We start from the raw sequence: 22,249 nt of genomic DNA, 5'->3' as shown, positions 1-22,249 counted from the left end.
CACAGCTATCCTCCTACCTCTGCCTCCCCAGTGCTGGGATTAAAGGCATGCACCACCACACCCTGGTTAGTTTTTGTTGTTGCTTTTTTTTTTTTTTTTTTTTTGTTCATTTTTTATTTATTTATTTGAGAGCAACAGACACAGAGAGAAAGACAGATAGAGGGAGAGAGAGAGAATGGGCGCGCCAGGGCTTCCAGCCACTGCAAACGAACTCCAGACACGTGCGCCCCCTTGTGCATCTGGCTAACGTGGGACCTGGGGAACTGAGCATCGAACCGGGGTCCATAGGCTTCATAGGCGAGCGCTTAACCGCTAAGCCATCTCTCCAGCCCTTGTTGTTGCTTTTTCTTTTTCTTTTTTTTTTTTTGGCTTTCTGAGGTAGGGTCTCACTCCAGTTCAGGCTGACCTGGAATTCACTCTGTATTCTCAGAGTGGCCTGGAACTCATGGCAATCCTCCTACCTCTTCCTCCTGAGTGCTGGAACTAAAGGCATGTGTGTGTTACCATGTTCGGCTCAAAGAATTCCATTTGTAAGAAAAGATAAGCATTTGAAAAAAGATAAAAGTATTAGGATGCAGATGCACAAGTCCGTGTTTTGCACTCAGTTCTTTGGCATCTCACAGATGCACAAGTGGATCTGAGCAAGAATACACATCTTGAAGCACAGAAACCCACTGGAATTCTGGAATTCCCCACCTCGACAGCCCCTTTGACCATGCCCAGCCTCTACCCGTTCTGAGATCTAGGTACACATACACATGCCAGATGCCCATTTACATGGCCAGGTGTTGTGGGCTGGACATGAACTTGTTTCCCAAGTAGGTCATGGGTTGAGGGCTTGGTCCTTAGATAGTGGCACAATTTGGGGGGGGTGGGTGGAAATTTTAGGAGGAAGGGCTTGGCTGGAGGAAACGAATCCCTGGGATTGAGTCCTTGGTGTATCGTATTGCTGGGCCCTTCCTGTCTCCCTGCTTTCTGACTGCCATGAAGTGAGTAGCCTCTACCCCACTCTCCTGCTAACATGATGCTGTGCCCAAGCATGGGCCGAACCCTTGGAAACTGTGAGGCAAAATAGTTCTTTTTTTGTTTATTTCGAGGTAGGGTCTCACTCTGGTCCAGGCAGACCTGGAATTTACTATGTAGTCTCAGGGTGGCCTGAAACTCACGGTGATCCTCCTACCTCAGCCTCCCGAGTGCTGGCATTAAAGGCGTGCACCACCATGCCAAGCTGCAAAATAACTCTTTCAAGGAGAGCACTAAAGTGTCGGGTCATCACCCTCAAGACCCTGGCACGCCATGATCACGTTCAACTTGGGGTCAGTCACTCAAAACTTGGATCAGCAGTGGTTTACAGGCCACCACAGGACAGGACCACCTTCTAAAACACTTCTTGGAGCTGGGCATGGTGGTGCACGCCTTTAATCCCAGCACTTGGGAGGCAGGCAGAGGTAGGAGGATCATTGTGAGTTCAAGGCCACCCTGAGACTACATAGTGAATTCCAGGTCAGCCTGAGCTAGAGTGAGGGCCTACCTTGACAAAAGACAAAATAAATAAACAAAGATAAACCTCTTCTTGACTTGGGATCCAACCACCACCCATTGTGCTGTGCCTGAACCCAGAGGGCAGGAGAGGCAGACGGAGAGGTGAGGAGCCTTTCCTGCCATTTCCATAGGACCATGACACCTTTCTTTGGAAGCCACAAGGGACTTGAGATGGAGGCTGTGAGAGCTCTGTATGCATAGGTAAGGAAGAAGCCAGCTCATGGCCTAAAGCTCATCTCAACCATCAGGATGTGAAAGAGTAGCCAACAGTGAGACAAAGCACCCTGGAGCCCAGCGGGGAGGGTGTGGGACAGCCACAGAGCCCAGCTTCAGTGGACAGCCTGGATGGAAGCTTTATTATTTATACACGTGACTGGTTAGCAGTACAATACATGGGATATAGTTTTGTGCCCTGATAAGCTTACATATAAATAAATTGGCATCACATTTACTGAGACTGACATCCCCTCCGCCCCACCCCTCACATAGGAGAACTGGTGTGGAGCTTCCGAAGGCGTGGGAGGCTCCTTTCCAAGGCTCGATAGAAAGACTGCAGACGAGTCCGCCGCGCACCTCATCTAGAAGGTGAGAAAACCTGGCAGCCCTCTCACGGTCAGGGTGGAAAGAAACAGCAGACTTTGGGTTCTCGGTGACTCTGTGGTGAGTCCTACGGCATGTCGTGAGCACAGGCTGGAGACAGTGGCTTCCAGGGTCCTATCTGGTTGATTCTGACAACTTGTGGTCACAGGGGGTGCCTAGCCCTCAGCAAACTTAGGGTTCATGACTGTTGTGGTGGCGCTCTGAAAGAGGGGGTTGTCCTGGGGAGAAACCAAACACAGCCTTGTCAGTGCAGGGAGGGCCTCAGGGGCTGACTGGAGGCCGCTGCTGGGGTCAGTAGTTAACCATCGCTTTGGGGAGTGAGCCAGGAAGAGGGAGGGGGGCTTTCGGGGCCTGAGTGCCCAGGAAAAGCTTGCACCACTGCAATGCCCACAGAGAGGCCTCACTGCTGGGGCCGGGTGTATGCAGCCCTCGGGGACAGCCGCAGTCCCCCAGTGCAGGACAGGAGGCGTGCATGCACCCTGCAGAGCCTCCAGGCCTGGGAACTTACATTGTTCCACTGAGACTTGAGCTTCTCCTTCTCAAAGCGTCTATACTCCCTGAGGTCACTCAGGTGGGTCAGGGCCTTCCAGATGACCAGGAGGAGGACACCAATAAGCACGACGCTTGCCACAGTGCCCCCTACGATGGTAGCGATGTTGGGGCCCTCCACGCACTCTAAGGAGGAAGCACGTGTCCCCGAGCGTCAGTCCCGGCCCACAGGCCTGCGGCCACTGCACCATGCCTGTTCCCGCTACGCAGACTCACCGTTCACCACACCACATGGTCAGATGAAAAAACCCAGTCCCGGCCCTCACCAGAAACTGTGGCTCCAAACTGCACTTAAAGGTCACTTGGGGGCTGGAGAGATGGCTTACCAGTTAAGCACTTGCCTGTGAAGCCTAAGGACCCTGCTTCGAAGCTCAATTCCCCAGGACCCACATTAGCGAGATGCACAAGGGGGCGCATGCATCTGGAGTTCGTTTGCAGTGGCTGGAGGCCCTGGCATGCCCATTCTCTCTCTCTCTCTCCCTGCTTCTTTCTCCCTGCATCTGTTGCTCTTAAATATATATATATATATATATATATATACACACACACATGCGTGTGTATATGTCACTTGGGCTGCTGGTTCACAGACAAGAAGGGGAGGCCAGGTAAGGGGCCAACCTGTGCCCTGCATGTGGGAGTTCCCAGCTTCCCAAATCGTGGACACCGGCTACTGGGGCCGCAGATGCTGTGTCAGTACTTGGGCTGGGGATGCACCCAAGGGACCACCAGCCATCTCACTGCACAGTGTGGGAGTGGACTCATGGAAAGGTGTTTTGTGGTGACCAATGCCAAGAGCTGCAAGCCCACGCTCAGACGGCTGAGGAATCTGTGGGATAAGGGCCGGTCCTAGGGTCCATGTTGTCCTGGCCTCCTGAGTGTGGGCTCTAGGCTATAGTGAGCCTCACAGCTAGTCCTCACCATGGGACAGAGGCGGTAACAGCTAATATGGGTCCTGGCCTGCTGTGCCCCTGACATTGGCACTTTCATGAGCTCTCTCTCTTCATTTTTGTCTTTTCAGAGAGATCCATCAGTCTCACCGAGGTTAACTAATTCAGCCACGGTTTCATAAAAAACGAGCATAGAGCCAGGTGTGATAGCGCATGCCTTTAATCCCAGCACTCGGAAGGCAGAGGTAGGAGGATCACTGTGAGTTCGAGGCCACCCTGAGACTACATAGTGAAACTCCAGGTCATCCTGAGCCAGAGTGAGACCCTACCTCGAAAAACCAAAAATAAATAAATAAATAAAAATTTAAAAAAATTAAAAAAAAAAAACATAGAAGGAAGGTTCTAGGTCTCAGTCTTGCAAGAGTCCTGGTGTGTTGCTGGCCGGTGCTTCCTGCAGTCACCTGGATGGCCTCCCCAGCCCCATCTCCTCAGCTGTCTTAGCCTGAGTGAGGTGAGGAGCTGGGGTCCTGGGGTGCTTGTCTGTCGTCTTCCTGCCCAAGCCCAGCATCCAGCATCTTCGCTGCTGTCGCTTCAACGTACCTCCAAACTGCTCTTAATCTCCAACTTCCCACTCCATTTGTTGGGGGTTCCTGGACCCATCATCTGTTTTTGTGGGATTTTTCTAGTTCTACTCCACCATGTTCTATCCAAAAGTCACGTTTTATCCATATCACCCACCGTCAACACCTTAGCCCACCCTGTCCACGTTCCCTTGGTAAGGTCCTGGGCCAAGCGGCAGCTTTTAACAGGACAGTCTCCACTCCAGTCTTGACAGTACTAAGGCCACCGGGTCTCTTACAGGACCGTGACCACTGTATGCTCTGACAGAACTGAGTCTACCTGACCTCTCACAGGATCATGTCCATCCTGGGCCTTGACAGGACTGTACCTCCCTGACCTCTCACAGAACCATATCCACCCTGTCCGTGACAGGACCATGTGCACCTGACCTCTCAGGCCCTCCAGGACTGAGTCTGTCTGGCCCCTCTCAGGACCATGTCCACCATATGTCCTGAGAGGACTAATCCACCCAGTTCCTGGAAAGACAGTGTGCTCTGACAAAATGTGTCCATCCTGCCACCCGGCATTAACCACGTCTACCTCATCCCTTGACAAGACTGTTCTGGATGACAAGTCCTGGGCTGTGTCCTCCGCAGTCCCTGATAAGATAGCACCTACCTTATACATAAGACCATGTCCACGTGGCTGTCAGTTGGGCTTTTAAAAAGTACAACCGACATGCAGCTACTTTTTTTTTTTTTTGAGATAGGGTTTCACTGTAGACCAGGCTGACTACATAGTCACTACATAGTCACTACATAGTCTCAGAGTGGCCTTGAACTCACGGTGATCCTCCTGCCTCTGCCTCCCGAGTGCTGGGATTAAAGGCCTGCACCACAGGCCCGGCTTGATACAGCTACTTTAAAAAAATATTTTTATTTTTATTTGACAGAGAAAGAGGGAGAGGGAGAGGGAGAGAGAGAGAGAAAGGGCGCACCAGGGCCTCCAGCCACTGCAAACGAACTCCAGACGCGTGCGCCCCCTTGTGCATCTGGCTAACGTGCGTCCTGGGGAACCGAGCCTCGAACCGGGGTCCTTAGGCTTCCCAGGCAAGCGCTTAACCGCTAAGCCATCTCTCCAGCCCCGACCCCACAGTTTTTCACCGTATCCCATCTGCGCCTGACCCAGGCACAGCCCAGCCTCACCTCGGCCCTCTTCCACGTAGATGTGGTAGCTTTTCTCCCAGTCCCACTGCAGCGCGCTGTAGGACATCCAGCAGCCCTCCGAGTCCCGCTCCTTGCAGGTCTTCACCATCTTGCCCTTCAAGGGGAAGTCCTGAAGGGTCACGTTCGCACACGCCGCGCTGCAGTTCTTCTCAAAGGGGCCCCTTTCAAACTTCCGGCACTCGGCGCAGGAGCTGCAGCATGGTGAGGGCATGGAGGGGTCAGGGGCAGGGAATAGCGTGTCAGTGCGTGAGGCTGAGCAGGCTCGTGCAGGGGCATGCAAAGATCGTAAGTGCGCATGGGTGTTGTGGTAGTTTGAATAGATGGCCCCCAACACATATTCAGGGACTGGAGTTGGGCCTGCATCTCTGGGTAGGGACCAGGGTCCATGCCTAGTCATGGCCACCAAGACCCATGGATTTTTTTTTTTTTTCAGGGTAGGGTCTCACTCTGGTCCAGGCTGACCTGGAATTCACTATGTAGTCTCAGGGTGGCCTCGAACTCATGTCGATCCCCCTACCTCCTGAGTGTGGGGATTAAAGGCGTGTGCCACCACGCCCATCTCTATTTAGTGTTTTATTAGTTTGTAGTTTACATATGCAGACACCTGGCTGGAGGCGGCGTCACTGGGCAGATCTTGAGGTGTGGTGGTGGGTTTGAGATTTCAACCTAAAGATATGCAGTGTGCCCAGCTGGAGTTCCTGCAGTGTGCTGTGCGGTGTGGCTTTTGGCTTTTTGGCTTGTGCTTCTCTCTCTGCTTGGTCCTGTGAAAGCAGGCCAGCTTCTTCTCCCATTATGGGACTGCCCCGCATTTGCAAGCCTCCATAAATATTCCTTCCTCCCTCCATGACTGTGCCGGGTCTGGAAGTTCGTCTCAGCGACGACGCTGAGTCTGTGTGCCGCAGGTGTGCTGGCATGCCAAGGTGTATGAGCATGCAGGAGGACAAGGGCGCGTCCAGGGCGCCCGGGTGTGTGAGGTGCACTGGTATGTGAGCGGGCGTGTGTGCCAGGCTGCAGAGCTGTACATGGCTGCGTGGGTGACCCCGGGGTGCACAGATGTGTCAGGGTACATGAGAGTGCCCGGGCGCATGGAGTACGAGGGGTTTGGCCATCTACATGCCAGGTGGAGGGCTGGGCACTCTTAGGGACCAGCACAGGCGTGTGGGTGAGGCTGTACCCTGCTAACGTGGGGCTCCCTGCAGGTGCCCTCCAGGCCATGGGTCCTGCTGGACAAGCTGAGGCCTGGTGCAATGCAATGGTGCTCCCTGGGGGCTTCTGGGTGGGCCCAGTAGCAAGGCTGGTGTAGGTAGTGAGGACGCTCACATTAGCTGGGGGCAGGGCGAGGGGCAGCCGGGACAATCCTCACACAGCGGCTCCTGGTAGCCGGCGTTGCATTGGCACTTGTTGCAGCTGCACCGGCCGCGGCCGCTGCACTCCACCTGCCGCGTGTTCAGGCAGCCTCTGGTGGACCTCTCGCACTGGCACGCCGAGCCCTCGTACTTCATCTCACACTTGCACTGACCACAGGAGCACTTGCCCCTGCCTGCAAAACAGCCCGGGGCCACCAAGACTTACTCCCCTGCCCGGCCCGGGGGCACAGGAAGCCCCTCACATGGCTAAGTCGCCTTGCCTCCAGACCTCCCTGCTGCCCACCTCCACCTGCCTCTCCTCACGCAGACCCTCGGCACTATGCAGGGACGGCTGCACCTGGGCAAGGACGTGGGGACCAGGGAGGCCCTCCCTACTTACCATGCCAGCAGAGGCCGCCCCATCGCATCTGAACGGCATCCTGATGAAGCCATAATTATTACCCTCCCACCCCCGTGGGGCCCTCCTAAGGCAACCCCGACCCGACCCATACAGACACAAACAAATGGGGAAGGGAGGAAGGTTATCCATGTTCTGCTGAAATCATCTGCCCACCTGCCTATTCCCAACATCCCACTCATGACCTCCTGACTCAAATGGACAAGGAAGACCTTGCTGACGGGCCCCGTTGGGGTTACTCACTTGAGCCACCGCACAGTTGGTTGTCATAGCGATCGCAGTTCATGTTGTCACAGTCACAGTACTTCCCGAAGATGTCCTTGTTGGGGACATCACTGGTGTGGCACACGCACTGCCCACAGATGCAGTCCCCCAGCCCTGAGCACACAAGTGAGCTGTTGTCCTTCCGGCAGCTTCCCTCCAGCTCCTGACTGCTCCGGCCCTGTGTCTGGCACTCACAGTTTTTCCCAAGGTACCCTGCATTGCACCTGGCAAAGGGGTGAGGGTGGGGCTGTGCTCAGGTCCCTCCCCTGCAATGGAGGCACCTCCCATCTCTCTGGGCCCAGCCTTCAACAACCGTAATTAGCTCTCTCCGCCCGCAAAGGTTTCTCCATCACATGCTATGAACTAGGCAGGGATGTCCCTGAGAGCGCACAGATGACAACGGCAATCCTGGGAGCTACCGTCCCCCCCCCACCGCCCCCATGCAGTGTGCTTATCCCAAGTGGTCAGAGTCTGCTCCCTGGGCTCCAGGGGGCTGCTGGGGTTTGGGCACTGCTGCCTCACCATGGAATTAGATTGGTAGGAGGATGTCAGAACGTGGCATGTGGCTTATTGGGACACAGATGGCAGGAGCTAATCCTGACGTGTCTTACAAATATACTGCCTGCCAGAGGCTGACTAATGGCCCAGTCCTCCAGCCAAGCCAGCTCAGGGTTTCAGGGAGGCCGTCCAGGGCTGACCACTCAGGATGAGGGCAGGGGTCACTGGGCACCAGGGGACAGTCGCAGAGACTGCTGCTGCTGCCGCCAGGAGGAGGTGTGGGAACAGGGTCGCCCACGACGTGAGACGCAGCCTGGGGAGCGGCAGCCTTGCAGCTCTGGCGGGCGCTGTGGCTATAGACAGCTGTCTAGCTATGTGGCAGGCAGCCCGGCAGGGGGCAGTGTGTGGCCGAGGTGAGCACCCACTGACAAGATCCTTGGTGTCCCAGGATGGGCAGAGCCCAGAGGGTGAGGCCAACTGCCCCTGCCCTGGGAGGATTCTCGTGCCTTCTGTCTCAAAACCTAGAGCCACCTCATCATTATCATCTTTGCCTTCTACCCTTCTCTGAAACTCAGTTTCCCCACCTCACAGCAGGCTGGAGATGTTGGGCTAAGGAGGGGGTTCGTCATGATAGGTGGACCCTCACCATGGCTAGGGGTTTAGGGCCCTCACTGTTGACACTGCTGTTAAGGAAGAACAGGGATTGAAGGTCACAGAATCTGAGTGCCCTGTGATGCCGGGCAACCAACCAATCCTCCCTCTGACGGAAGGGGCCATCTGGGAAGAACGGGATGGGCTGCACGGGCAGGTGGAGACTGGAAGGCACAGTGTCAGGCCAAGAATGTTCCTAAGGGTGGGCACTTTCCTCTGTGTGATGGAGCACTCAGGCCACTCAGGTAACCTTCCTGCTGGGTACAGGGCATCCTTCCTCTTCCCTGAGGTGGAGCGTCCCTGCTTGACCATGTCCTAAGCCGCGGCATGTGTACGCATGCCCGTGGAGATGCCCTTCAGAGCCCAGGCTGCCAGAAGTGGCCAGCTTTCCCCAAGCCACTTTAGCTACATGCTGCCAGCCTGATGGCCCAGGATCTCCAAGTTTAGAGAGAGGTGACCACGGGGGACTGTCAGAGAAAGCAACTTGCCCGGGCCACCCTAGTGAGAGCTTCCTGTGCCCCAAAGATGGGTCTCTGTCCTCTGATGAGAAGGTTCCCTATCAGCCACCCCCATGTCTTTATCCCTGCATGGTCAGAGCATGGAGAGCAGAGTTGGAACACCAAGGAACACAGTGGTTTGGGAGCAAGAGTGAGAGCTCCAGGGAATGACCCCTGGTCCCCCTCCTCCGTCACATCACAGAGCCTAGCAGCATATTTGGAAGGGTGGGATCTCACGAGCCACCCACGCCCAGCACACCTGAAGACACCTGCCTTGTTTGTGGGTCCTCACACCTCCTTACCTGCAGATGCCACACTCCATGGCACCCTTGCCCCCACAGAGGCCCTGCTGCTGCCTCTGGTCCCTGCACCGGCACTCACACTGGGGAAGCACCCTCACGGTCACCTCGTCGGTGAAGCCCAGTGCTCGGATGACAAAGGACTGCTCCTGGATGCACCCTGTGGCTGTGACCTTCACCTGGAAGGTGACCTGTAGCAGATGGTGGAGCTTAGGTTGGGATCATGGGTAACCAGGCTCATAGTGCTGCTCCTGTCCCATTACCCAGGGCCCTCCCAAGGAGGGAGGCTGGTTGAGGTAGGGAGCAGGTTGGTGTGACTTTGTGGCAAGGCCTTGCGGAGCAGACTTCTGATCCCAGCCACTTAGAAGACTAAGGCAGCAGGATCAAGAGTTCAAGGTCAGCTTCGTCTAGACAGTGAATTTGAGGCTAGCCTGGAATACATAAGGAGTCCTTAAGAAAAAAGGAAGGTAGAAAAGAAAGAAGGAAGGAAGAGAAAAGGGATAAGGAGGAAGAAAAGAAAATAAAAGACAAAAATAAAAACAGCTGGGAGTGCTGGCATTCGCCTTTAATCCCAGCACTTGGGAGGAAAAGGTAGGAGGATCGCTATGAGTTTGAGGCCACCCGGAGACTATATAGTGAATTCCAGGTCAGCCTGGGCAGGGCAAGACCTAGCTTGAAAACAAAAACAAAACAAAACAAAACAAAAAGATAAAAAAAATCCAAAACCACAACAAAACAAAAAGTAGTAGAACCTGACCCAGCCAGATCTTTAGTTTGCCCAGCTCTGCACATCCATAGGTTTTGGCATGTGGTGGCTGGGGAGCGGTTTAGAGCACTTCCGCTTCCTTCCCCCAACACTTACGCAAGTACGCTTAGAGGAAGAAGGGACTGTTTGTTAACCTTCGCTGGGCCTGAGTCCCAGAGACATTTAAATGTGCTAGGATGGGACTCTGGGCCCTTCAGCCAGCCAGGCTCACCGGGATATTGATCTGCACTCCGTCGCAGTCCCCTCGTGGTTGGTTGACACTCGACACTCCGTTACTGCAGAAGGAGTCGTAGGTGACCTTCAGGGTCTCGGGGAGGGTGCTGTGGTCCAGGAAGACTCTGGAAGAGAGTTTCTGCAAGCACAGAACAGTCATGCTCGGGTGTGACACTTCCTGTTATCCCTGACCTTGGCCAGTGGTGAGGCACCAGCTCCCTTTTTGCCCCCCCTGCTCTGTATCACTTGAGTGCAGGCTCGTCCTCTGGTCGCTCAGCTGGATGTGCCAGGGTAGGGACAGGGGGTGATGCCATGAGACAGGCCACTTGCAGAGAACTAACACAGACACAGGCCCTACAGTGATTGGGTCACCCAAATCATCACCATAAAGACAGGGCACAGACATGGCTGGACAGCAGCTGGGCACAGGAGCCTACTTAGGGCACTTGAGGATCGCTCAGATAAAAAAGGAAATGAGAGGATGCTGGAGAGATGGCTTAGCTTTTGCCAGCAAAGCCAAAGGACCCAGGTTCGATTCCCCAGGACCCATGTGAGCCAGACACACAAGGTGGCACACGCATCTGGAGTTTGTTCGCAGTGGCTGGAGGCCCTGACGTGCCCATTCTCATTCTCTCATTTGCTCACTGCCTGCCTCTCTGACTCTCTTAAGCAAATATAAATTTTTTTTTAAATTTTTGTTTATTTATTTGAGAGCAACAGACACCGAGAGAAAGACAGATAGAGGGAGAGAGAGAGAATGGGCGCGCCAGGGCTTCCAGCCACTGCAAATGAACTCCAGACGCGTGCGTCCCCTTGTGCATCTGGCTAACGTGGGACCTGGGGAACCGAGCCTCAAACCGGGGTCCTTAGGCTTCACAGGCAAGCGCTTAACCGCTAAACCATCCCTCCAGCCCAAAAATTTTTAAAAAGTAAATGGGGCCCTCCCTGGGCTCATGCTGTTCAAGGGCCTCACATGTGACGTGTTGCTAGCCTCTGGGATATGTGGTGGAAGACCACAGGCCATATCCTTGGAGATGCGTGTCATTTAGGGATAAGTTTCTAGAATGGTTGTTCACGGACCTGCTGGGGCTTGGATCCTGAGTGACGTCTGGCGCACACCTGGGAAGCCCTGAGGTAACAGACCTTGCTGCACATAGACTGGTGAAGTTTGGATGAGGAAGATAAGGGATAAGGCCGCAGCCCAAAGTAGGGTGGGCAGTTGTATTTTGTTTGTTTGTTTGTTTGGTTTTAGGATTTTTTTTATGTTTTTTTTTTATTTTTATTTTTATATATATTTTTTTGGTTTTTCGAGGTAGGGTCTCACTCTAGCCCAGGCTGACCTGGAATTCACTATGGAGTCTCAGGGTGGCCTTGAACTCACAGCGATCCTCCTACCTCTGCCTCCCAAGTGCTGGGATTAAAGGCGTGCGCCACCACGCCCGGCAGGATTTTTTTTTATAATTTTCTTTATTAATTAGTTTTGTATTCAGCAAATACAGTCAGTTTAGTACCATTATTAGGCTCATCTGTGACCTACCTCCTCCCCTTGGCCCCTCCTTGTTGAGGTATATGGGTCGTGCATTGTGGAGTTAGCCCACAGTTATGGGTAAGATAAATGTCTTTGCATATCATGACCCAACATGTGGCTCTGATATTCTTTCTGCCCCCTCTTCCGCAAAATTTCCCTGAGCCATGTTGGGCTCATTTTTGGTCTGCTTCAGTGATGAGGTGTTGGGGGCCTCTGAGGCTCTGGCTCTCTGATTTGGTAGGAGTTGATTTTTCTCTGTGTTGGTCTCCTTCGCCTTTGTGCTGGTATCCAGTGCATCAGGAAAACAGCACCCTTGCTAGTTTGGGAGTTGTATTTAAGAGGCATTCCAGGGCTGGTGAAATGGCTTAGTGGCTAAGGCATTTGCCTGTGAAGCCTAAGGAACCTGGTTTGATTCCCCAGGACCCATGTAAGCCAGACGCACAAGGGGCGCATGCATCTGGAGTTCATTTGCAGTGGTTTAAGGCCCTGGAGTACCCATTCTCTCTTTCTCTTTACCACTCTCTCTCTCTCTCTCTCTCTCAAATAAATGAATAAATAAATAAATAAATATTTAAAAAGAGGCATTCCACCCAAAGGGCGTCTTCACAGGGCCCATGGCCACTTCAGTGATTTCTGGGGTCTCCCCATCCTGGGGGGTAGCATCTGCCCTCACCCAGCTACCCACTCCTCACTTCTCCATGGCAATCAGCAGAAAACATCCGCAGGTGAGGGAGGCCTGGTGCTTGTGTTAGGGACAGCCTGGGGAGGGTCTAGGGTGGGCCACTTCAGCTACACCACCCACAAGAGGACACGGAGCTGTCCCGTGGGAAGTGGCTGGCGCACCAGCCCAACCTGCCGGGAAAGCCCTGGAGAGGACCCCATCCATCTTCTTTCTCCCTGCCATGCCTGTCCGGAGGCTATGGGGGGGGCCAGGCCCTGGCAGGGGACTTAGCAAGGCAGGACTCCTCTTCCCTACTGCCATTCTGCTGACCATGGGGTCCCCGCCAGCCTGGTGCCCACTGAAGACTCACGTTGTAGGCATTCTTGATGAGTTGCACCACGTTGCTGGAGTCTTCGGACAGCTCCCCCACAGCGGACTTGGGAATGATCTCTGTGAGTTTCTGTCAGGAGAGAAGAGCCAGCTGGTACCTGGCGCTACCAGCCCCTCCACGGCCACCGGGCTCGTGATGGCCAGGGGCCTCATCATTTTCTACTTCACTGAGCCACGAGAACCTGAAGTCAGCATGTGCAGCAGCTAACCTACGTGCAGGAAGCAGAAAAGAACCTGGTGACATCCGCCCATTAACCCAGCTATCGGAGGCTGAGGCTGGAGACTTTCAAGTACAGGGCCGGCTTGGGCCACACAGTGAGACTCTGGGTCAAAATAAAAAGTGAGAAGAGGTTTGGGGATGTGGCTTTGTGACAGAGCTTCCAAGAGCGTGTGAGGCTCTGGGATCAATCTCTTGTTCCGAAAAAAGAAGGAAGCGAGAGGGGAAAGGAAGGAGAGAGGGAGAGAAGAAAGGGAGGGAGGGGTGGAGATAAAGAAGCACTAAGCCAAGTGCGCACTCACTTCTGTGGTGTGAACGCTCCTGGCCCTCACTGTCACTCTAAGCTTCCGAGTTGGGAGCACATGCCCTGCGCACTGTGACGCAGCATTCCACCTCACACCTGGCCCACTGTGGGACAGTACCCCACCACACACCTAGCCCACTGTGGGACAGTACCCCGCCACACACCTAGCCCACTGTGGGACAGTACCCCGCCACACACCTAGCCCACTGTGGGACAGTACCCCGCCACACACCTAGCCCACTGTGGGACAGTACCCCGCCACACACCTAGCCCACTGTGGGACAGTACCCCATCACACACCTAGCCCACTGTGGGACTGTACCCCACCACACACCTAGCCCACTGTGGGACAGTACCCCACCACACACCTGGCTCACTGTGGGACAGTACCCCACCACACACCTGATCCACTGTGGCACCATACCCCACCACATCAGTACGATAAGCAGATAATTGTAAAATGAGGTTCAAGCACAGGAGCTATAAGTCCTGAGCACGATGATGACTTTGAGAGATCTCACTTTTACTAGTGACTGTGTTATCTAGTCCTGTGACAATCAGCCCTGTGACAAGCTGACAGGCCTGCTGCCCAGAGATGTCCCTGGAGGTGGACCAGCCAGAGACGCTGCATCACAGATGGGCCAGTGTCCCTCCCAGCCCAGCCTCATGCAAGGGTTGTGCCATATTTCACGAAGAGGAAAGAGTCGTCGCCCCTCCAGGACACACAACCACCGTGGGGCCACACCTCTGCTCAGCACCCTGCTGTGACTCCCTGGAATGAAGTCTGTTCCTTCCTCCGTGGAGCTCATGAGATTGTCCCAGCCTGGCAACCGATCGTCTCTGGGCTCTGTCACCCAGTGTCATTTGCCCAGGGCTCTTTCACCTCCAGTCTGTGGGACTTGCTCGAAGCACATGCTGAGGGGGTCTGGTGTGTACTGCCCACATATATCCCCGTGGCTTTGACACCCATAAAGAATGGAGGCTTAGGTAGACCTGTGGCACCCAAAGCGAGGGAGGTGGTGGGACTCCAGTCTCTTGTCTGCAACGTCCTCCCTCACTACAATGTTGTCTTCATTAACACGACTCCTACCACTGGTAACGAGGAGCTGGCACCTGCTACAGCCTGAGAGGCACAGTGCAGGCAGCCATCTCCTGCCACTCTGGCTGTCAGTCCTGCTCTGAGTGGACTTACTGCCCTTTGGCATGGCTCCCATCGTCCACTCAGAGTGTCTCAAGCCTGTCCCTCCTCCTCCTCTCTGGTGACACTCTAAGTGTTGCACGCTCTCTGGAGCCTGGAGACCTAGCAGCAGGAATTCTGGTCTGATGGTTGCCCCAGTAACTACAGTTTTACTGAGACCTGACCCCCTAAGCCCCGTTTACCACAGTCCACAAAAGCCACCTTTGGAGCTTCCTTCCCCAAGCCCCAGATTCACGCTCAGCCTCGCCATGTACGGGGCTGCATGGCTCCGCGGAGCTGTGGGGTGAAGGAGGTCAGCCTGAAGTCACACGTGTCCATGCGGATGTGGCTAGGGGTGATGACACCGATTCATCCTCAGGGAAAGAGATTTGTCCCCTGGGGGCAGCTGAGCTCAGGGATCCCTCTCAGGATCCCTCCCAGAGGAGATGCTAAAGATGCAGAAACAGTGGCAGGTGGAGGGAGCCTCCCCGCCACCGCAGATCTGGGCTCTGAGGTTCTCTCACTGGTCCGCTGATCCCAAAGAACTGGTCATTTGGTCGGTCCGCGTGAGCAAAGGGCTCCTCCTAGGGGCCACACGCAGCACTTCCCACTTCCAGTAAATTCCTTGTACAGCAAAGGGTCCATCACAGGCCTGGGTTGTCCACATCCTACACATTTCCAAAGGAAGCCTGGTCCTGAAGGCGATTCCTGGCAGGACAATCTTGGTTTACCCACAACTTGAGCCACTCCAAGTGGTCCCACGCTGTCACCTGGAGGTTGGGCTCTGGGCTCAAGCTCTGACAGGGCCGGAGGCCAGCCATGGGCTCAGTTGAGTCTATGTGACTGAACCCAGCAGAACCTCTGAGGCCTGAGTTCCCTTCCCAAGGAAGGTGGACATGCTCTGTGGATGTCACACCTTGGGCTGGGAACATCAAGGTTACTGTCATAGGGAGGGGACAACTGGAAGCTTGAGCCTCGCTCTCCTGAACTTGGACCCATGCCCTTTGTGCCTCTGCTGATTTTTTGTTTGTTTGTTTGTTTTGGTTTTTCGAGGCAGGGTCTCTCTCTAGCCAAGGCTGACCTGGAATTCACTATGGAGTCTCAGGGTGGCCTCGAACTCACAGCGATCCTCCTACCTCTGTCTCCCGAGTGCTGGGATTAAAGGTGTGTGCCACCATGCCCGGCTCCTCTGTTGATTTTAACTGGTGTCCTGGGCTGTTATAAATGGGATCGTGGTGTTGAGCGGCTTGGCTCAGTTCTGCAGGTCTTTCCAGCAAATCACTAAGCTGCAGAGAGGGCTTGGGAGCTCGACACACGTGAGCCTGCACAAGCTTTTCCCCTGGGGTATACTGACAAGCCCAGGGTAGAGCAGAGAGGGGCACGAGAAGCCCCCTGAATGGTCAGAAACTCTGTCCAGCCCCGTAGCCACTCATCCCTCAGATCCCATTGGATCTGATCACTGATGTCCTCAAGGAAGTGTGGACGGAGGAAAAAGTCCTGCCATCTGGGCTGAGGGCTCTGATAGCCTCTTGATGGCAAGAGTGAGACTCCACCTTCTTTTGGGACCTTAGTTTCCAAGATAGAGCTTTCTGGATGAGGGACTTGGGGAGTTGAAGGCTTGAATGCTTGAGCTGTCCACATCCACAGCACAGGGCATAGAGGGGGCTGTGTCCTCTCCACGGGGCTGGATGGCAGTTTCAAAGTCAGTGCCAAGTCTAGGGTCCTGTTTGTTTTGGTTTTGGCTCCTCCTTGTTAAGGTGTTTGCAAGCCTTGTCTCATGCCACACTCAAATGAAGGAAGCACCCCTTCCGGATAGCGTCGGGGCCTCTCAAAGAGGCAGCCCCAAGCAGGCCCAGCAACGGCTGCTCCCATCATCCAGAAGCTGGTTATTCAATGGGGCTTGCTTGGCAAACTCTCCACGGTCTTCCCTTGAGACTGGCACGTTTTCCTGTGGGCACCTGACACTTGGTAAGGAGCGATGATGTTCAAATATAGGCGGATATAAAACAAGGGCATTTTCTCTAAGAAACAAACGCCAAGATATTGCTTTGCATAAAAAAACACACAAAGAGTAGCATTGGGGAACTTTAAGATTAGGAAATTCCTCCTCAATCCGCACGTGAACACTGTGTGGCCTAAAGATGGCCTCAGCTTCCTCCACCACAACGCTCACACCCAGAAAGCTGTTGGCCACTGGCCCGGGCTGGCCACCCACACAGCGGCCTCAAAGCAGAGCAAGGCGATGATGCGGTGGCAGGTTTTGTCACTTTGCAGCTGAGACGGCTGTAAAACACACTGCCCCAGGCACCACTTACCTCATACGTTTCCACCATCTTCTTGGTCACTGCGAAGATCGGCTGGATGTTGCTTTCCAACAGCTTGTGCGCCAGCTGGCCTACCGATGGATAGTCCTGCAGGAAAGTGACATCCTGTCAGTCAAGCCTTCCAGGCCACTTGGAAGGAGCAAGTGCCCAAGGCTATGAGGGCTTAGTACAGCCCTTGCCAGGTGACTGGATGACACGGGAACCCAGTCACATGGAGGGACTGCAACATGGTGGACAGCATATGGACAACTGTGATGGCCCCTTCATCACTGCTGTTTAAAGGACCGTGTACCAGTCAGCACCCGCGACTTCTAGAGCTGGCCAGACCAGCAGTGTCTTGAGGATCCAACGCTATGGGCACTGGGGTTCCCACTGGGGGCAGGCCCAGACACCACCCCTTACCGCCAGGGTGTCCACTTGTGCTGCTGAAGAGCACTCAGTTTCAGGCAGAAGCCCCACTCCTCTTGCCCAAAGATCTGGGTCCCTGGATTCTATCCACCAATACCCTTAGGGTCTGGTCTGTGGGCTCCAGGTGGGCCCCAAGATGTGGGAAGTGTAAAATCCTTTGAAGTGCCTGTGGGAGGGTCTGGGCGTGCCCGAGAATGAGATTAGAACCCCAATGGGGTTATTACAGGAAGGCCAGGAGCGTGTGGGGACAGTGTGACAAATGGGGAAGTTGTGTCAGAACAGCCCCTGCTCTGGCCCGAGGTAGTGTCCAGAGGCCTCGTGATCACCACCAGGGCTTCCAGGAGGCCTCTGTGGTGTGTCACTTGTCTTAGAAGGTTTTCAGGCTCTGTTAGGGTGACCTGAACAGGCTCTGTCTGTGTGGCCTTGTTCTCACTCCATTTTCTGTCACCCCATTCATGGCTCTAACAGGCCTGAGGTACTTTTTTTTTTTTTTTTTTTTGACAGAGAGAAAGAGAGAGAGAGAGAATGGGCACACCATGGTTTCCAGCCACTGCAAATAAACTCCAGATGCATGTGCCGCCTTGTGCATCTGGCTTATGTGGGTTCTGGGGAATCAAACCTGGGACTTTGGCTTTGCAGGCAAGTGCCTTAACCAATAAGCCATCTCTCCAGCCCCCAGGTGCTTTTTTTTCCCCCTAAGACAGAGTTTCACTCTAGCCCAGGCTGACCTGGAATTCACTATGTAGTCTCAGGGTGGCCTCGAACTCTTGGTGATCCTCCTACCTCTGCCTCCCAAGTGCTGGGATTAAAGGCATGTGCCACCATGGTCAGCTGCAGGTACTTTTTTTTTTTAATTTTCATTTATTTATTTATTTGAGAGCGACAGACACAGAGAGAAAGACAGATAGAGGGAGAGAGAGAGAATGGGCACGCCAGGGCTTCCAGCCTCTGCAAACGAACTCCAGATGCCTGCGACCCCTTGTGCATCTGGCTAACGTGGGACCTGGGGAACCGAGCCTCGAACCGGGGTCCTTAGGCTTCACAGGCAAGCGCTTAACCGCTAAGCCATCTCTCCAGCCCTACTGCTGCAGGTACTTTTTTAAGTTGGTCTCAGCACCCAGGGTACAGGGCTGGTAAAGCAGGGTACTCACAAATTCATTGCTTCTCTTATACATGTTGTCCTCCAGGTGGCAGCGACCATCATTGGGGGTCAGGATGGCACCCAACTTCCCATCACCCGCAAAGTGGAAACCGTCATCCGTGGCAAACACCAGCAGTCGTGTGACATTGCGCCAGCCAATTTCCTCCTGGGAAGAAGTCAGCCAGGAGTTACCTGCCTCAGTTTCCCTTCTGGGTCTCAAGGGGGGCAAGCTGTGGCTGGTGCTGCATCCCCCTTGACTACTGAGTTTTCACAGTAGGCAGGAGGATAGAGAGGAAGAGAAGACAGAGACAGGGAGACGGCAGAGGGAGTGATAGAAAGACAGAGTCGGGGAGATAGAGAGAGATTGAGACAAATAAAGAGAGAGATGGAGACAGAAAGATAGAGATAGAGACAGGTAAAGACAGAGACGGAGAGAGACAGAAAGATACATAGAAATAGAGATGGGAGAGAGGAAGAGAGAGAGAGAGAGAGAGAGAGAGGAAGCGAGCGAGAGAGAGAGATTGAGAATATCCAGCAAGTGCCCAGGTAGTATATAAACCCCAACATGCTGCCCATGAGGGAATCCAAACACACAGTAGAAATGCAAAACAAGTAAGTCCTTTGCAGCCCATCCTTTCAGACCTGGGACTAGATCCCAAGGAAGCAATCCCAAAGGAGAAATATGCACAGAAGTGTCCCTTAAAACGCAGACCCGCGCCAGCAGAGCAGAGCTGTCTGGAAGGAGCCGCTCCTGTAGCAGGCCTGTGGCCTAGCCCGCTCTGGCGAGCACGTGAGCGCGTGTCTGTGACACGAGCCCAGCAAAGCCGCAGGGCTGAGTCTGGGGTCAGCTTCTTTGAGTAATGTTATTATAAAGCTACCCTGGGACAGATTTGGTTAGGAGAGACAGGGGTTGGGGACAGCTCCTGCCCTCTGGCCTGAAAGGAGGAAGGAAGGCTTCAGGAAGCAGGGTCAAGGCTGCCCAGAAGCCCAACGGCAGAAGAGCTGTCAGAGCTACCAGTTGACAATGACAAGTGTGTGTGGTTTGGAGGACCCTGTCGCCATGTTTCCTTGCTCTCTGCTCCGGGAGGTTCAAGGGTGACCTGAGCCGGCAGAGGCTGTCCTCCCAAGGCCCAGGCTGGAAACGTGGGCCTCAGTGGAGTGAGTCCCTGAGAAGATCATCAACCAGACCAAGTGGCTCTGCAGCGTCCGGAGGGACCCCCAAGTCTGAGGAAACCAAGAGACACGAGCAGGGCCAGTGGCCTTACTGGGCAAGCAGCAACTTGCATCATGGCGTCCAGCCCACCCTCAGGGGCGTCCAGGTTTCCAGAAATCAGCTGCTTCCCGACTTCTGTCTGGAACTGGTTGGAGTTGTCAGTGAGCTTCAGCACGTGCCGGAAGGCGAACGGGGGCTGGCAGGCCTTCTCCTTGTTGGGGCAGGGGTTCCTCAGCTTCTCGGGGTGCGTGTTGACAAAGGGCAGCACCGTCTTGTCCACAAAGGACCCAAAGCCTGAGATAAGGGAGGGGAGGGGACCCGAGAGTGAGACTTGACTGGGCCGCCTGAGCCTCGGCCTCTCCTGCCCTGCAGCGTGACGAGGGCGAAAGCCAGATACTGCGTGTGGGCCATGTGCATGAGCATGTGGCCTAAGCAAGATGTGGCCATGTGTGGGTGAGTGTACGTGAGGCCATGAACACGCAGTGGATGCGTGTGTGCGTGTGAGCATGTGCACATGTAAGCTTGGGTACCTGGGTGAGTGTGAGTGTGTGAACACGTACAAGTGTGTTTGTGCACACATGAGCATGAGTGTGCATGTGAACATATACAGATGTGGGCTCATGCACATGTGTAAACACAAGTGTGCACGAGTGTATGTGCACACACAAATCTGTGAGAGTGCATCCTGTTTCCGAACGTGCGTGTGGGTGTGCCTGCACAGAGGATGACAGAGAGCCGTTTTGGGATGTGGCGCTAGGCAGGGTGCCTTTCCCCTAGTCCCACTGTCTGTATATGGAGGTTTGCTCTGGGCAAACATGTTGGTGCTGCCCAGCACTGAGAGCCTCACCCTACATAGTTTGTTGTGACCAGTTTCTTTAAGCTATGGTCACTGTGCAGTTCACATTCTTTTAAAGTGGTTGGCACTGCCGGGCGTGGTGGCACACGCCTTTAATCCCAGCACGTGGGAGGCAGAGGTAGGAGGATCGCCATGAGTTCGAGGCCACCCTGAGACTCAATAGTGAGTTCCAGGTCAGCCTAGGCTAGAGCAAGACCCTACCTCAAAAGAAGGAGGAGGAGGAGGAGGAGGGAGGGAACAGGAGTCCATGGGTCTTGGGGGCCATGACTAGGCATGGACCTTGGTCCCTACCCTCAGATGCAGGCCCGACTCCAGTCCCATGGACAGAGTGTCTGCACCCCAGGGCCCCCTCCGGGGGACGTGCCACATGCAGGTGTGTGCTGGTGGGCAGGATGGGAGAGAAAGACTGGGCTGCAGCACGTGCAGGGAGGGCCTCACCAATGCGGCCAGACTCGGTGATTTCGTTGAGGGCCTGCAGCAGGTCACCACCTAGCTTCTTGACGTTGTTGAGGTCGTCCAGCATGGAATAGGAGAGGTCCATGAGGTAGTACAGGTCGATGGGGTGGCCCTTGGCCCGCCGGAAGGTCACGTTGAATGCAGCTGCCTGACCTGCCGGAAGAGTGAGGGGAACCTCATGCCTGACTTGTGGGCATTCAGGGAGCTCATGGCACCAAGTTGGCTGCATGCTGCCAGCCCTCACCCGGCCTCCAAATCCAAATTGAGGCCCCTTCACCATAGCCTGCCAGGGGGCTGAAGATAGGCATAGGATGGCAGATTTGGATTCAGATCAGCACGTTTCCTCTGCAGAAATGGCTGCGTGTTGTGCTAAGAGTGTCTGTGTCCCCCAGATTCATACGCTGGAAGCCTCAACATCAAGGTCGTGGTGTTGAAGGTCACCAGGCCATGAGGACGGAGTCCCAGTAAAGGGATTTGGGGCCCTTCAAAAACAGTCACAGAGAGAAGTCTCTCTCTCTCTTCCCTACCAAAAGGGTCATGCCTATGCCAGCCTGGGTCTCCTCATTGAGACGTGGGGACAGGGTGGCCACCCAGGGGTCAGCAGGACAAAGCCCTGGAATCAGAGGTCAATGGCAGAGGTCCCAAGGCACAGCAACTCATGTCAGCTCGCAGGGCATACACAGGCAAGCACCGTGCCCTATTGGCCCCAGGGACACCTGGTCACCCCCAACCGCCTCTACGTCCTCTTTCAGCCACTCACTTTTCCTCGCACCAACCTTCCTGTCCTCAGATGCTAGCTGGGTCCTCCAGGAGCACACTGGGCCCCGTCTGCTCTCCTCTCTGGGGAGCTCCCCTTGCCCTTTATAAAGGACTGTCTGTCAGTCTTCTCGCTAGCTTTGAGCGGTCTAGAAGGCCCCGTGACAGTGGCCACAGGTGGAGTCTGTCTACTGTTAGGTCTTTAGTTTCTGTCTGCTCATTGCTCCCTCTGCCACACCTGCTGTCTGAGAACCCGGCCTTGGAACAACACGGGGGCTGTACAGGCGGTGTGGTCACACTCAAGTCCGTGTGGCAGCCCTGCAGGTTGAAGCAGTTACTCAGTGTCTGGGCTTACTGGGGACCTTGCTTTGCCAAGAGTGCCTTGGTCTTTTGAGAGTGGGAGTTGCTTACTGTTTTCTTGACGTCTGATTCTTCCTTTTAAACAAGGTAAAGAATCTTGGACTAAAAGAAAGTTCAGGCTGTAAGGGAGGGAGGAGAGGA

At 54.5% G+C, this 22,249-nt stretch overlaps 1 protein-coding gene across 1 annotated transcript in view; it reads right to left on the bottom strand.

The window, feature by feature from the left end:
• Positions 1-1,870: 1,870 nt before the first annotated feature.
• Itgb2 (integrin subunit beta 2) overlaps positions 1,871-22,249 on the bottom strand; it is a 36,298-nt gene continuing 15,919 nt past the window's right edge. Inside the window, exons 5-16 of the mRNA XM_004669345.2 lie at positions 20,975-21,145; positions 19,733-19,974; positions 18,478-18,633; positions 16,910-17,005; positions 12,877-12,966; positions 10,316-10,456; positions 9,342-9,529; positions 7,373-7,617; positions 6,686-6,905; positions 5,345-5,556; positions 2,651-2,817; positions 1,871-2,360 (exon numbers count right to left, since the gene is read on the bottom strand). Coding sequence (XP_004669402.2) covers positions 2,298-2,360; positions 2,651-2,817; positions 5,345-5,556; positions 6,686-6,905; positions 7,373-7,617; positions 9,342-9,529; positions 10,316-10,456; positions 12,877-12,966; positions 16,910-17,005; positions 18,478-18,633; positions 19,733-19,974; positions 20,975-21,145 — 1,991 coding nt within the window. The 3' untranslated portion in view covers positions 1,871-2,297. The remainder of the gene's footprint in view (positions 2,361-2,650; positions 2,818-5,344; positions 5,557-6,685; positions 6,906-7,372; positions 7,618-9,341; positions 9,530-10,315; positions 10,457-12,876; positions 12,967-16,909; positions 17,006-18,477; positions 18,634-19,732; positions 19,975-20,974; positions 21,146-22,249) is intronic.

Source organism: Jaculus jaculus, chromosome 5 (assembly GCF_020740685.1).
Source record: "Jaculus jaculus isolate mJacJac1 chromosome 5, mJacJac1.mat.Y.cur, whole genome shotgun sequence".
In the NCBI taxonomy this organism is placed as follows: Eukaryota; Metazoa; Chordata; class Mammalia; order Rodentia; family Dipodidae; genus Jaculus; species Jaculus jaculus.
Note: the sequence above shows the minus strand (reverse complement) of the source record. Positions and strands in the feature narration are given on the sequence as shown.